General features: G+C 46.9%; 1 protein-coding gene across 2 annotated transcripts in view; it reads right to left on the bottom strand.

Annotated features, from left to right (window-relative positions):
- LOC106569492 (collagen alpha-1(XI) chain) overlaps positions 1 to 15,342 on the bottom strand; it is a 177,051-nt gene that overhangs the window by 25,005 nt on the left and 136,704 nt on the right. For both annotated transcript variants that reach the window (XR_006758848.1, XM_045694502.1), the window contains exons 40-44: positions 14,961 to 15,068; positions 14,685 to 14,792; positions 6,431 to 6,484; positions 5,414 to 5,467; positions 2,332 to 2,439 (exon numbers count right to left, since the gene is read on the bottom strand). Coding sequence is in view for 1 of the 2 variants with exons in the window: in XM_045694502.1 (XP_045550458.1) it covers positions 2,332 to 2,439; positions 5,414 to 5,467; positions 6,431 to 6,484; positions 14,685 to 14,792; positions 14,961 to 15,068 (432 nt within the window). In the remaining variant the exon portion in view is untranslated. The remainder of the gene's footprint in view (positions 1 to 2,331; positions 2,440 to 5,413; positions 5,468 to 6,430; positions 6,485 to 14,684; positions 14,793 to 14,960; positions 15,069 to 15,342) is intronic.

Raw genomic sequence — 15,342 nt, 5'->3', positions numbered from 1 at the left:
AATGTAATACAAAGTAATACATTGCAATACAATGCAATACAATGTAATATAATGCAATACAATGCAATACAATGTAATACAATGCAATACAATGCAATACAATGTAATACAAAGCAATACAATATAAAACAATCTAATACAATGCATAAATGTCTTATGTTTTGCTTTAATCTAAATAATGTGGGAATAATTGAGGAGAGATTAACTGTGGGCAAACACCTAATATGATGTGAAATCATACATAATTACCTCAATTACTTCGACACTGGTGCCCTCTGCACTTTGACACGTTGACTCTGTACCGGTACCCCCTGTATATAGCCTCCACATTGACTCTGTACCGGTACCCCCTGTATATAGTCTCCACATTGACTCTGTACCGGTACCCACAGTATATAGCCTCCACATTGACTCTGTACCGTAACACCCTGTATATAGCCTCCACATTGACTCTGTACCAGTACCCCCTGTATATAGCCTCCACATTGACTCTGTACCGGTACCCCCTGTATATAGCCTCTACATTGACTCTGTACCGGTACCCCCTGTATATAGCCTCCACATTGACTCTGTACCGGTACCCCCTGTATATAGCCTCCACATTGACTCTGTACCGGTACCCCCTGTATATAGCCTCCACATTGACTCTGTACCGGTACCCCCTGTATATAGCCTCCACATTGACTCTGTACCGGTACCCCCTGTATATAGCCTCCACATTGACTCTGTACCGGTACCCCCTGTATATAGCCTCCACATTGACTCTGTACCGGTACCCCCTGTATATAGCCTCTACATTGACTCTGTACCGGTACCCCCTGTATATAGCCTCCACATTGACTCTGTACCGGTACCCCCTGTATATAGCCTCCACATTGACTCTGTACCGGTACCCCCTGTATATAGCCTCCACATTGACTCTGTACCGGTACCCCCTGTATATCGCCTCCACATTGACTCTGTACCGGTACCCCCTGTATATAGCCTCCACATTGACTCTGTACCGGTACCCCCTGTATATAGCCTCCACATTGACTCTGTACCGGTACCTCCTGTATATAGCCTCCACATTGACTCTGAACCGGTACACCCTGTATATAGCCTCCACATTGACTCTGTACCGGTACCCCCTGTATATAGCCTCCACATTGACTCTGTACCAGTACCCCCTGTATATAGCCTCCACATTGACTCTGTACCGGTACCCTGTATATAGCCTCCACATTGACTCTGTACCGGTACCCTGTATATAGCCTCCACATTGACTCTGTACCGGTACCCCCTGTATATAGCCTCCACATTGACTCTGTACCGTAACACCCTGTATATAGCCTCCACATTGACTCTGTACCGGTACCCTGTATATAGCCTCCACATTGACTCTGTACCGGTACCCTGTATATAGCCTCCACATTGACTCTGTACCGGTACCCTGTATATAGCCTCCACATTGACTCTGTACTGGTACCCCCTGTATATAGCCTCCACATTGACTCTGTACTGGTACCCCCTGTATATAGCCTCCACATTGACTCTGTACCAGTAACCCCTGTATATAGCCCCGCTATTGTTATTCACTGCTGCTCTTTAATTATTTGTTTTTCTTATCTCTTACTTTTTTGGGGGTATTTTCTTAAAACTGCATTATTGGATAAGGGCTTGTAAGTAAGCATTTCACAGTAAGGTCTACACCTGTTGTATTCGGCGCATGTGACAAATACAATTTGATTTGATTGATTTGAAATCTGTTGTAAATTGTGTTGTAATGCTTTAAAAATGGATAACTGACATCATTTTGAGTAGCTGCTGCCTTAGCAGGAACTAATGGGGATCCATAATAAACCCCAGGAAGAGTAGCTGCTGCCTTGACAGGAACTAATGGGGATCCATAATAAACCCCAGGAAGAGTAGCTGCTGCCTTGGCAGGAACTAATGGGGATCCATAATAAACCCCAGGAAGAGTAGCTGCTGCCTTGGCAGGAACTAATGGGGATCCATAATAAACCCCAGGAAGAGTAGCTGCTGCCTTGGCAGGAACTAATGGGGATCCATAATAAACCCCAGGAAGAGTAGCTGCTGCCTTGGCAGGAACTAATGGGGATCCATAATAAACCCCAGGAAGAGTAGCTGCTGCCTTGGCAGGAACTAATGGGGATCCATAATAAACCCCAGGAAGAGTAGCTGCTGCCTTGACAGATGCAAATACAAACTGAAGCCAACAACACCAACGCCCGACACTGTGTGTGTGTGTGTGTGTGTGTGTGTGTGTGTGTGTGTGTGTGTGTGTGTGTGTGTGTGTGTGTGTGTGTGTGTGTGTGTGTGTAGTTGTACCTGCAGTCCGATGGGTCCAGGTAGCCCAGGGAATCCTCTGGATCCTTCGTCTCCCTTCTGGCCAAACATACCCTGCTGACCCCTGGGTCCTGACTCACCATCACTACCCTGGAGGTCAAAGGTTAGAGGTCACAGTGACATCACAGAGGTGATTGAGAGAGAGGGGGGAAAAGGGAGGGTGGAGAGAGAGAGAGAGAGAGAGAGAGAGAGAGAGAGAGAGAGAGAGAGAGAGAGAGAGATAGAGAGAGAGATAAAGAGAGAGAGAGAGAGAGAGAGAGAGAGAGAGAGAGACAGAGAGAGAGAAAAAGTAAGGACCTGAAATGTGCTGACTGAATCTATGGGAGCACCACAGGGCTATAGGGTTGAGTGAGAGGGGGCTCTCTCTGGAGGGGCGGAGGTAGAGAGGCTGAGAAGCTGCATATGAGGTGCTGACCAACAGTCTTCAGTTGAACGCCCGACTCATGTCAGATCAGCAGTAGGAATGACCAGGGGGAAATGTTCTGTAATGTTCTAGGGGGGCTGGAACATGCAGATATAGAATATCTTGGACAGAGTGAATTATGCGATGGATCTGATCTGAGCTGATCTGAGTTGAGTGTAGGTTACCAACACTATGTAGTGACCTACTTTTAACCAGGAGCCTATGCACTATAAAGGGAAGGGAATGGGATGTCATTTGGGACGCTGTAGAGTCCTGCTTGGCCAGAAATAACAGCACAACAAAATGGAAGACTGTGGAGTCTGGCTTGTGGGACTCGTTTAAAGGCTACTGCAGGGTTGATAAATCACGTAGGGATTTGAGACAAGGTTGTTTTTTTTTTAAAGAACAAGCTGGCCAAAGGGGTTTGGTAAGACGCCCTGAGTCTCACTGTAACTCTTCTTCTCAGTACACTGTAGTCTCTGTAGTCTCCAGACAGCTCACTTCCAGGTCTTTGTCTACAGGTCTCTTGTGTGTTTTACGATAAAATCGTTGCCCTTTCATTCCAGTCAAATTATCTAGTGGCCTCATGGGTGGAATGTTACTCACATTTTTCATAATTTCATAATTAAATCAACATTATTAAAAATAAAATAAAAAAACTGCCAAAAAATCTGGTGTTTCTATGTCAAAAGGTTTTGTTATATTTCAGTTTTCTGTAATGTATATGAAGTGTAGTATGGGGATGCTAACTCTAAATGTAATACATTTCAACTCTATATCTGACATGGTCCAGGTGTCTACTTTTTAAAAACCCATAACCATGTGTGTGAGGTGTATACTTTTGTTTTAAAGTAGATTTGTTTAAGACTACCAAGAAGCACTCTGTGTGACCCTGATTTAGCCCCCTGCAGCAAAAGGTTACCCAGATAAAAGTCTGTAGATGAAACCTCAGCAATGCTCGTCTTGGAACATAGAGCCGGTAGGCTTGTTGTTGGCTTATTGTAGACTTCTTGTAGTCTTACTGTAGACTTATTGTAGGCTTCTTGTAGTCTTACTGTAGGCTTATTGTAGACTTCTTGTAGTCTTACTGTAGGCTTATTGTAGGCTTCTTGTAGTCTTACTGTAGGCTTATTGTAGACTTCTTGTAGTCTTACTGTAGGCTTATTGTAGGCTTCTTGTAGTCTTGCTGTAGGCTTATTGTAGACTTCTTGTAGTCTTACTGTAGGCTTATTGTAGGCTTCTTGTAGTCTTGCTGTAGGCTTATTGTAGGCTTCTTGTAGTCTTGCTGTAGGCTTATTGTAGACTTATTGTAGTCTTACTGTAGGCTTATTGTAGGCTTCTTGTAGTCTTGCTGTAGGCTTATTGTAGACTTCTTGTAGTCTTGTTGTAGGCTTATTGTAGACTTCTTGTAGTCTTACTGTAGGCTTATTGTAGGCTTCTTGTAGTCTTACTGTAGGCTTATTGTAGACTTCTTGTAGTCTTGCTGTAGGCTTATTGTAGACTTCTTGTAGTCTTACTGTAGGCTTATTGTAGGCTTCTTGTAGTCTTACTGTAGGCTTATTGTAGGCTTCTTGTAGTCTTGCTGTAGGCTTATTGTAGGCTTATTGTAGACTTCTTGTAGTCTTGCTGTAGGCTTATTGTAGACTTCTTGTAGGCTTGCTGTAGGTTTATTGTAGACTTCTTGTAGTCTTGCTGTAGGCTTATTGTAGACTTCTTGTAGTCTTGCTGTAGGTTTGCTGTAGGCTTATTGTAGGCTTGTTGTAGGCTTGTTGTAGGCTTGTTATAGGCTTGCTGTAGTCTTGTTGTAGGTTTGCTGTAGGCTTGTTGTAGGCTTGTTATAGTTTCTGTTCTACGCTCATACTGGACAAAGACATTTTAGGTCTTGGGTATTTGGGTACTAAAAAAGAGAACCCACCACTTCAGCAGAAGTCACAGCTGCAGCCACTTAGCGGTAGTAACATCTGTAATATATATTCAGCCTTTAGTAACATCTGTAATATATATTCAGCCTTTAGTAACATCTGTAATATATATTCAGCCTTTAGTAATATCTGTAATATATATTCAGCCTTTAGTAATATCTGTAATATATATTCAGCCTTTAGTAACATCTGTAATATATATTCAGCCTTTAGTCATATCTGTAATATATATTCAGCCTTTAGTAATATCTGTAATATATATTCAGCCTTTAGTAACGTCTGTAATATATATTCAGCCTTTAGTAACATCTGTAATATATATTCAGCCTTTAGTAATATCTGTAATATATATTCAGCCTTTAGTAATATCTGTAATATATATTCAGCCTTTAGTAATATCTGTGATTAATATTTGTCATTCTGTAATATATGTGATGAATATTCATCCTTTAGTAATATCTGCGATGAAAAGTAATCCTTTAGTAATATGTGCGATGAATATTCATCCATTAGTAATGTATGTGATGAATATTCATCCATTAGTAATATCTGTGATGAATATTCATAATTTAGTAATATCTGTGATGAATTGAAGCTGGTCTGCCACCCGACTCTGGCTATGTTAGAATAACACGAGAGGGGGCTGAGTTGAGGGGTAACAGTTCAGGGTTAATGAGTTGGGTCTGAGGTGAGAGTTTGAAGTTGAAAGGTGAGAGGTTAAAGGTGAATGAATACTCACAGCAGGACCAGGAGCTCCGATGACACCTTGAAGACCTCCTGGACCAGGAGGACCCTACAAACAACCACGGGACAGAAACAGAAACAGTTAGAGGGGACAACAGAGTTAGCAGGGACTGAGACAGAAACAGTTAGAGGGGACAACAGAGTTAGCAGGGACTGAGACAGAAACAGTTAGAGGGGACAACAGAGTTAGCAGGGACTGAGACAACAAGGGGACAACAGGGTTAACAGGGACAGAGACAACAAGGGGACAACAGAGTAAACAAGGCCAGATACAACAAGGGGACAACAGAGTTAACAGGGACAGAGACAACAGAGTTAACAGGGACAGAGACAACAAGGGGACAACAGAGCTAACAGGGACAGAGACGACAAGGGGACAACAGATTGAACAGGGACAAAGGCAACAACAGAGTTAACAGGGACAGAGACCACAAGGGGACAACAGAGTTAACAGGGACAGATACAACAACGGGACAACAGAGTTAACAGGGACAGAGACAACAAGGGGACAACAGAGCTAACAGGGACAGAGACAACAAGGGGACAACAGATTGAACAGGGACAAAGGCAACAACAGAGTTAACAGGGACAGAGACCACAAGGGGACAACAGAGTTAATAGGGACAGATACAACAACGGGACAACAGAGTTAACAGGGACAGAGACAACAAGGGGACAACAGAGCTAACAGGGACAGAGACAACAAGGGGACAACAGAGTTAACAGGGACAGAGACGACAAGAGGACAATAGAGACAAGAGATACAGTCAGTCAGAGCTAGTAGGGATACAGTGCCAGTGTCTTCACACTCCATAGTATAAAAGTTGATCTGTAGTGATTCTTAATGGACCATACTAGCAACAAAGGACACTCTTGAGGTCATTTGAGGTGACTTCCTAGGAGTATACTGGACCAGTGTCCGGACCTCTGGTCCGTGGACCAGTACAGGTTTCTCAAGAAGTTTCTCTAGAAACCTTTCCTACAAGAGGAAAAGAAAATGATGACAAATTACCTGTTCACCCTTGTCTGCTTTGCTTCCCTTCTGGCCAGGCTCACCAACCTCTCCCTGGGACAGAACACACAACAACACAAGTTATGATAATGACAACAACACATTGATTTTATATAGTAGGACCCAAAGAGCCTTGATCCTATTTTATTTTAGTCTACTTTATTTTAGCCCGTCTTTAACAAACTTTCCGACTTATTGTCTATTCAAGCCCAATATTTTCCAAATGTCACCTTTACCGTGATTGGGTGGTAAATATTATTAGTAGAGATTTTAATTTGATTGGACAAAGACCTTGGAGTTCGTGATTGCAATGAATTGATTACTTGGCTCGGGCTATCCCTCTACTGGCACTCCCACTGTCACACTGTCGCTATGGAGGACGGGTGTGTGTGTGTGTGTGTGTGTGTGTGTGTGTGTGTGTGTGTGTGTGTGTGTGTGTGTGTGTCAGCGGGAGTGTCTGTGAGTGTGTGTGTGTGTGTGTGTGTATGTGTGTGTGTGTGTGTGTGTGTGTGTATGTGTGAGTGTGTTTGTGTGTATATATATTTGTGTGTGTGTGTGTATGTGTGTGTGTGTGTGTGTGTGTGTATGTATGTCTGTGTGGTTATGTGTGTGTGTGTGTGTGTGTGATGATAACACACACACACCCTTGGTAGATATAAATCCAGTGCATTAGCTAAGAACATCCACTTTGTTTGCCCCAGACTAACAAAAAACGATTAGTTAATGGCAATGCGTGTGTGTGTGTGTGTGTGTGTGTGTGTGTGTGTGTGTGTGTGTGTGTGTCTACTCTGTAGCTTAATTTCCAAAACATTTTCACACCTATCCAACAGCATAATTAAACATGCCATAGAAAGTCATTAACATCATAATAGCTTTAATGTAATACTCTTAACCCACAAAACATTAGGCATGTGTATCATACACTATCAGCTCTGCCTCGTCCCAATGCAATGCCCTGAACGACAGCATTCATCCCTTAGACATGGTGCAGTATACAGTACACTGTATTACTGAACTATACTGTCCATTACTGAACTATACTGTCAATTACTGAACTATACTGTCAATTACTGAACTATAAACTACTGAACTTGTCACGAATTCCACCGAAGGTGGCTCCCCTGCCTGCTCGGGCGGCGCTCGGCGGTTGTCGTCACCGGCCTACTAGCCGCCGCTGATCCCTTTTTCCTTTTCGTTTGGTATGTCTTATTGTTTGCACCTGTTCCCCATTTGGTTCTCTTGATTTATGGTTATTTAAGCCTGTTTAGCCCGCCCAGGTTTGTGTGGGATTATTTGCGTCAGTGTGTTTTGTTATTGGATGTGCTGGCGATCGTATAGTGTTGTTTTATGTGCGTGCTGTGTACCTGTTGTTTTTGGGCACCTCGCATTTTCACGCCGGTTGTGTTGGCGTCGACCGTTTTTGTTGTGTTACGGAATAAACACATTATCTCCTTACCTCTGCTCTCTGCGCCTGACTCCTACCACCACTCCTAGCATTTACTGACAGAATCCCGCAGCAGCTATGGAGTCAGCAGGAGCAGCCTCCCCTCCTCTCCCATCGATGGAAGAACGGGTCCTCCATCATACCACCATTCTCCACCGAATAGGCTCAGCGATGGATCAGATGATGGAGAGGATGGACCGATGGGAGAGGAGTGGCCTCCCTACCGCATCCCCCGCACCAACTCCCCCCAACAGCTACCCCTCCACCGGCGTCCGGACCCGGAGCCTTGCGCCTGGCTCTCCCCAGGAGTACGATGGAGCGGCGGCTGGGTGCCAGGGGTTCCTGCTACAGTTGGCGTTGTACCTGTCTACCGTTCGTCCGACTCCCTCGGGAGAGGAGAGCGTAAGCGTCCTCGTCTCCTGCTTAACGGGACGTGCCCTGGAGTGGGCCAACGCAGTGTGGTATGGCCCAGACTCGGCAAGGGATCACTACCCCGAGTTCACCCGCCGTTTCCGGGCCGTGTTCGACCACCCAGCAGAGGGCCGGGCGTCGGGTGAACGGCTGTTCCACCTGCGGCAGGAGATGAGGAGCGCACAGGACTTTGCTCTGGAGTTCCGGACCCTGGCTGCTGGAGCGGGGTGGAACGACAGGGCCCTGATGGACCACTATCGTTGTAGCCTCCGGGAGGACGTCCGCCGGGAGCTAGCCTGTCGGGACACTACCCTCTCACTGGATGAACTAATAGACATGTCCATTCATCTCGACAACCTGCTGGCTGCTCGCGGGCGTCCGGACCGGGCCATGTTGGTTCCACCTCCAGGTCCTCCAGCTCCCGTCCCTATGGAGCTAGGGGGGGCCGCGTCCAGGGGAACCGGAGGAGGAGGCTCCTCCTGTACCCAGTGTGGTCGGAGAGGACATACTACCGATCGGTGCTGGGGGAGCTCCTCTGGGAATCGGGATGGCAGGCGGAGCACTCCTCGTTCACCTCAGGTGAGTAAGCACCAACCTCACCCAGAGCTCCCTGTTGGTCATATGTTTGTTTTAGTAACTTTCCCCTTGTTTTCTCCCTCTTTCCAGCATAAGGCGCTAGTCGATTCAGGCGCAGCTGGAAACTTTATGGATCGTGGGCTCGCGTTAAGGCTAGGGATTCCCCTGGTGTCGTTGGACCAACCTTTCCCCGTGCACTCCTTAGATAGCCAACCATTAGGATCAGGACTGGTCAGGGAGGCCATGGTGCCACATGGTAACGCAGGGGGATCATGGGGAACGGATTAGTCTCTTCCTCATTGATTCGCCTGCGTTTCCGGTGGTGCTGGGGATTCCCTGGCTGGCCAATCACAATCACAATATTTCGTGGAGACAGGGGGCTCTCAGAGGGCGGTCAGAGGAGTGCTCAGGCAGGTGTAAGGGAGTTTCCATCGGTGCGACGACGGTGGAGAGTCCAGACCAGGTTTCCACTGTGCGCATTCCCTCAGAGTATGCCGATTTGGCTATCGCCTTCTGTAAAAAGAGGGTGACCCGATTACCACCTCATCGACGAGGGGATTGCGTGATAAACCTCCAGGTAAACGCTACACTTCCCAGGAGTCACGTGTACCCATTGTCACAGGAGGAGACGTTGGCTATGGAGACATATGTCACGGAATCTCTGAGACAGGGGTACATTCGGCCCTCCATGTCACCCGTCTCCTCGAGTTTCTTTTTCGTTGAGAAAAAGGATGGAGGGCTGCGTCCGTGCATTGATTATCGAGGTCTAAATTCTATCACAGTAGGGTTTAGTTACCCGCTACCTCTCATCGCTACGGCGGTGGAATCATTTCACGGCGCGCGTTTTTTCACGAAATTGGACCTCAGGAGCGCATACAATCTGGTGCGTATCCGGGGAGGAGACGAGTGGAAAACCGCATTCAGTACCACATCGGGCCACTATGAGTACCTCGTCATGCCGTATGGGTTAAAGAATGCTCCAGCCGTCTTTCAATCCTTTGTTGACAAGATTCTCAGGGACCTGCACGGGCAGGGGGTGGTAGTGTATATTGATGACATCCTGATCTATTCCGCCACCCGCGCCGCGCATGTCTCCCTGGTGCACAAGGTGCTTGTGCGACTGCTGGAGAATGACCTGTACGTTAAGGCTGAGAAATGTGAGTTTTTCAAACGAGCCGTTTCCTTCCTGGGGTATCGCATTTCCACCTCGGGGGTGGTGATGGAGGATGACCGCGTTAAAGCCGTGCATAATTGGCCAACTCCTACCACGGTAAAGGAGGTGCAGCGGTTTTTAGGGTTTGCCAATTACTACCGGAGGTTTATCCGGGGCTTTGGTCAAGTTGCTGCTCCCATTACCTCACTGCTGAAGGGGGGTCCGGCACGCTTGCGCTGGTCAGCAGAGGCGAACAGAGCGTTCAGTCGCCTGAAGGAGCTGTTTACCGACGCTCCCGTGCTGGCTCATCCGGATCCCTCTTTGGCATTCATAGTGGAGGTGGACGCGTCCGAGACTGGGGTGGGGGCCGTGCTATCACAGCGCTCGGGCACGCCACCCAAACTCCGCCCGTGCACTTTCTTTTCCAGGAAGCTCGGGCCGGCGGAGCAGAACTATGACGTGGGGGACCGGGAGTTGTTAGCTGTGGTCAAGGCTCTGAAGGTGTGGAGACATTGGCTTGAGGGGGCTAAGCACCCTTTCCTCATCTGGACTGACCACCATAATCTCGAGTACATCCGGGCAGCTAGGAGACTGAATCTGCATCAGGCCAGGTGGGCCATGTTCTTTACCCGTTTCCGGTTCACGATCTCTTAACGGCCAGGTGCACAGAACACGAAGGCCGACGCACTGTCCCGCCTATATGACACCGAGGAGAGGGCCATCGATCCGGCTCCCATCATTCCAGCATCGTGCTTGGTAGCTCCGGTGGTATGGGAGTTGGACGCGGAGATCGAGCGGGCGTTACGGTTGGAACATGCACCATCGCAGTGTCCGGCAGGTGTCCAGTACGTGCCGCTTGGTCTCCGTGATGGATTGATTCGATGGGCCCATAATCTCCCCTCTTCGGGTCACCCTGGGATCGAGAGGACAGTGCGGAACCTGAGGGGAAAGTACTGGTGGTCCACCTTGGCCAAGGACGTGCGGTAGTATGTTTCCTCCTGCTCGGTGTGCGCTCAGAGCAAGGCTCCTCGACACCTGCCTAGAGGGAAATTACACCCCCTCCCCGTTCCACAGCGGCCGTGGTCGCACTTGTCAGTGGACTTCCTCACTGACCTTCCCGTCTCTCAGGGGAACACCACTATCCTGGTCGTTGTGGATCGATTCTCGAAGTCCTGCCGTCTCATCCCGTTGCCCGGTCTCCCTACGGCTCTGCAGACTGCGGAGGCCCTGTTTACCCATGTCTTCCGGCACTACGGGGTGCCCGAGGACATCGTTTCTGATCGGGGTCCCCAGTTCACGTCCAGAGTTTGGAGGGCGTTCATGGAACGTTTGGGGGTCTCGGTCAGCCTGACCTCGGGTTTCCACCCCGAAAGTAATGGGCAGGTGGAGAGGGTGAACCAAGAGGTGGGTAGGTTTCTAAGGACGTATTGCCGGGACCGGCCCAGGGAATGGGCGAGATACGTCCCATGGGCAGAAATAGCCCAAAATTCCCTACGTCACTCATCGACCAACATGTCACCGTTCCAGTGCGTGTTGGGCTACCAGCCGGTCCTGGCTCCATGGCACCAGACCCAGACCGAGGCTCCTGCGGTGGAGGATTGGGTGCAGCGCTCGAAGGACACTTGGAGAGCCGTCCAAGACGCACTCACTAAGGCGAGTGGACGGCAGAAGAAGAGCGCTGACCAGCACCGCAGTGAGACCCCTGTGTTTGCACCAGGGGATCGAGTCTGGCTCTCGGCTAGAAACCTGCCCCTCCGCTTGCCCTGCCGGAAGCTGGGCCCTCAGTGTGTAGGGCCGTTTAAAGTCCTGAGGAGGATAAACAAGGTGTTACCGGTTACAACTTCCATCTTACTACCGTATTAACCCCTTGTTTCATGTGTCTCTCCTCAGGCCGGTGGTGGCTGGTCCCATGCAGGAAGGTGAGGTCCCGGAGGTTCCTCCACCCCCGCTGGACATTGGGGGGTCCCCGGCGTATAAGATACGCGCCATTCTGGACTCCAGACTTCGGGGGGGGTCCTACAGTACCTCGTCGACTGGGAGGGGTACGGCGCGGAGGAGAGGTGCTGGGTACCTAGGAAGGACATTTTGGACCCCCCACTACTGAGGGAATTCCACCGCCTTCATGGGGATCGCCCTGCGCCTCGTCCTCCGGGTCGCCCTCGAGGCCGGTGGCGGCGCGCTGCGGGAGTCACGCGTCAGGAGGGGGGTACTGTCACGAATTCCACCGAAGGTGGCTCCCCTGCCTGCTCGGACGGCGCTCGGCAGTCGTCGTCACCGGCCTACTAGCCGCCGCTGATCCCTTTTTCCTTTTCGTTTGGTATGTCTTATTGTTTGCACCTGTTCCCCATTTGGTTCTCTTGATTTATGGTTATTTAAGCCTGTTTAGCCCGCTCAGGTTTGTGCGGGATTATTTGCGTCAGTGTGTTTTGTTATTGGATGTGCTGGCGATCGTATAGTGTTGTTTTATGTGCGTGCTGTGTACCTGTTGTTTTTGGGCACCTCGCATTTTCACGCCGGTTGTGTTGGGGTCGACCGTTTTTGTTGTGTTACGGAATAAACACATTATCTCCTTACCTCTGCTCTCTGCGCCTGACTCCTACCACCACTCCTAGCATTTACTGACAGAACTATACTGTCAATTATTGAACTACACCTTCAATTATTGAACTACACCTTCAATTATTGAACTATACTGTCTATTATTGAACTACACCTTCAATTACTGAACTATACTGTCAATTACTGAACTGTAAATTACTGAATTATACCATCAATTACTGAACTATACTGTCAATTACTGAACTATACTGTCATTTACTGAACTGTAAATGACTGAATTATACCTTCAATTACTGAACTATACTGTCAATTACTGAACTGTAAATTACTGAATTATACCTTCAATTACTGAACTATACTGTCAATTACTGAACTATACTGTCAATTACTGAACTATACTGTCAATTACTGAACTACAAACTACTGAATTATACTGTCAATTATTGAACTATACCTTCAATTACTGAACTACACTGTCAGTTACGGAACGATACTGTCAATTACTGAACTATACTGTCAATTACTGAACTATAAACAACTGAATTATACTGTCAATTATTGAACTATACCTTAAATTACTGAACTATACTGTCAATTACTGAACTATACTGTCAATTACTGAACTACAAACTACTGAATTATAATGTCAATTATTGAACTATACCTTCAATTACTGAACTACGCTGTCAGTTACTGAACGATACTGTCAATTACTGAAATATACTGTCAATTACTGAACTATAAACTACTGAATTATACTGTCAATTATTGAACTATACCTTAAATGACTGAACTATACTGTCAATTACTGAACTATACTGTCAATTAATGAACTTTAAATTACTGAATTATACTTTAAATTACTGAAATTACTGAACTATACTGTCAATTAATAAACTATACTGTCAATTACTGAACTATACTGTCAATTACTGAACTATACCTTCAATTACTGAACTATAAATTACTGAATTATACTTTCAATTACTTTCAATTACTGACCTATACTGCCAGTTACTGAATTATACCTTCAACTACTAAACTATACTGTCAATTACTTAACTATACTGCAAGTTACTGAACTATACCTTCAATTACTGAACTATACTGTCCATTACTGAACTATACTGTCAATTAATGAACTATACTGTCAATTAATGAACTTTAAATTACTGAATTATACTTTCAATTACTGAAATGACTGACCTATAGTGTCAATTACTGAACTATACTGTCAATTACTGAATTATACCTTCAATTACTAAACTATACTGTCAATTACTTAACTATACTGCAAGTTACTGAACTATACCTTCAATTACTGAACTATACTGTCCATTACTGAACTATACTGTCCATTAATGAACTTTAAATTACCGAATTATACTTTCAATTACTGAAATTACTGACCTATACTGTCAATTACATGAACTATACTGTCACTACTGAACTAAACTCTCAATTACTGAAAAGTAAGTAAGTAAGCCTTGTTCAAGCCAGAACGGCCCATAGGGCAGGAGCCAGAATGGCCCATAGGTCAGGAGCCAGAATGGCCCATAGGGCAGGAACCAGAATGGCCCATAGGGCAGGAACCAGAATGGCCCATAGGTCAGGAGCCAGAATGGCCCATAGGGCACGAGCCAGAATGGCCCATAGGGCACGAGCCAGAAAGGCCCATAGGGCAGGAACCAGAATGGCCCATAGGGCAGGAGACAGAATGGCCCATAGGGCAGGAGACAGAATGGCCCATAGGTCAGGAGACAGAATGGCCCATAGGTCAGGAGCCAGAATGGCCCATAGGGCAGGAGCCAGAATGGCCCATAGGGCAGGAGCCAGAATGGCCCATAGGTCAGGAGCCTATTTCCTGATTCTGTAGCATGAGGCAGCTTGATTTACAAGTATACCTGCTGGACAGGAAGCGAGTCTATCTCAGGGCCTACAACTATAAGTTAGCGTACCTTGTCTGCCTCTATAACTATAGGTTACTGTAGCTTCTCTGTCTCTATAACTATAGGTTAGTGTACATTGTCTGTCTGTTAGTGTACCTTGTCGGTCTATATAACTATAGGTTAGTGAACCATGTCTGATTCTATAACTATAGGTTACTGTACCTTGTCTCCGTCCTCTCCAGGGGGCCCCTGGGGGCCTGCAGGGCCAGGAAGACCGACTGGACCTTGGATACCGTCACGTCCAGCTGGTCCCATGGGACCTTTCTCTCCCTGGGGACAGACAGATAGTAGGGGCCACAGTCAACAAACAGTTAAAATACACATGGTTCATGATTTTTTTTTAAATTTGTGATGAAAACATCACTTGACAAAGGAATGAAAAATAAAACGTTTTGAATAAAGTCTAAGGACTGTGTGTGTTCTGAGGTGTGTACTCACCGGGCCTCCCTTCTCTCCGGCTGGACCCGGGCCTCCCTGGGGTCCAGTGCGTCCTGATAGACCGATGGGACCTCCAGGACCGGCAGCACCTCGTTCTCCAGGAGAACCCTGCCCAAGCCAACAACACATTACAGCATCAATGGGACCGATCACTGACCTTTGAGAATCATTCTGCTCTATTGCAATATCCATCACACATTTACACGTACATGTGAGTCATTTAGCAGACTCTCTTATCCAGATCCACTTACAGTAGTGAGTCATTTAGCAGACTCTCTTATCCAGATCCACTTACAGTAGTGAGTCATTTAGCAGACTCTCTTATCCAGATCCACTTACAGTAGTGAGTCATTTAGCAGACTCTCTTATCCAGATCCACTTA

This window comes from Salmo salar, chromosome ssa14, assembly GCF_905237065.1.
Source record: "Salmo salar chromosome ssa14, Ssal_v3.1, whole genome shotgun sequence".
Lineage (NCBI taxonomy): Eukaryota > Metazoa > Chordata > Actinopteri > Salmoniformes > Salmonidae > Salmo > Salmo salar.
The sequence above is the reverse complement of the archived record's forward strand: the minus strand, read 5'-3'. Positions and strand labels throughout refer to the sequence as shown.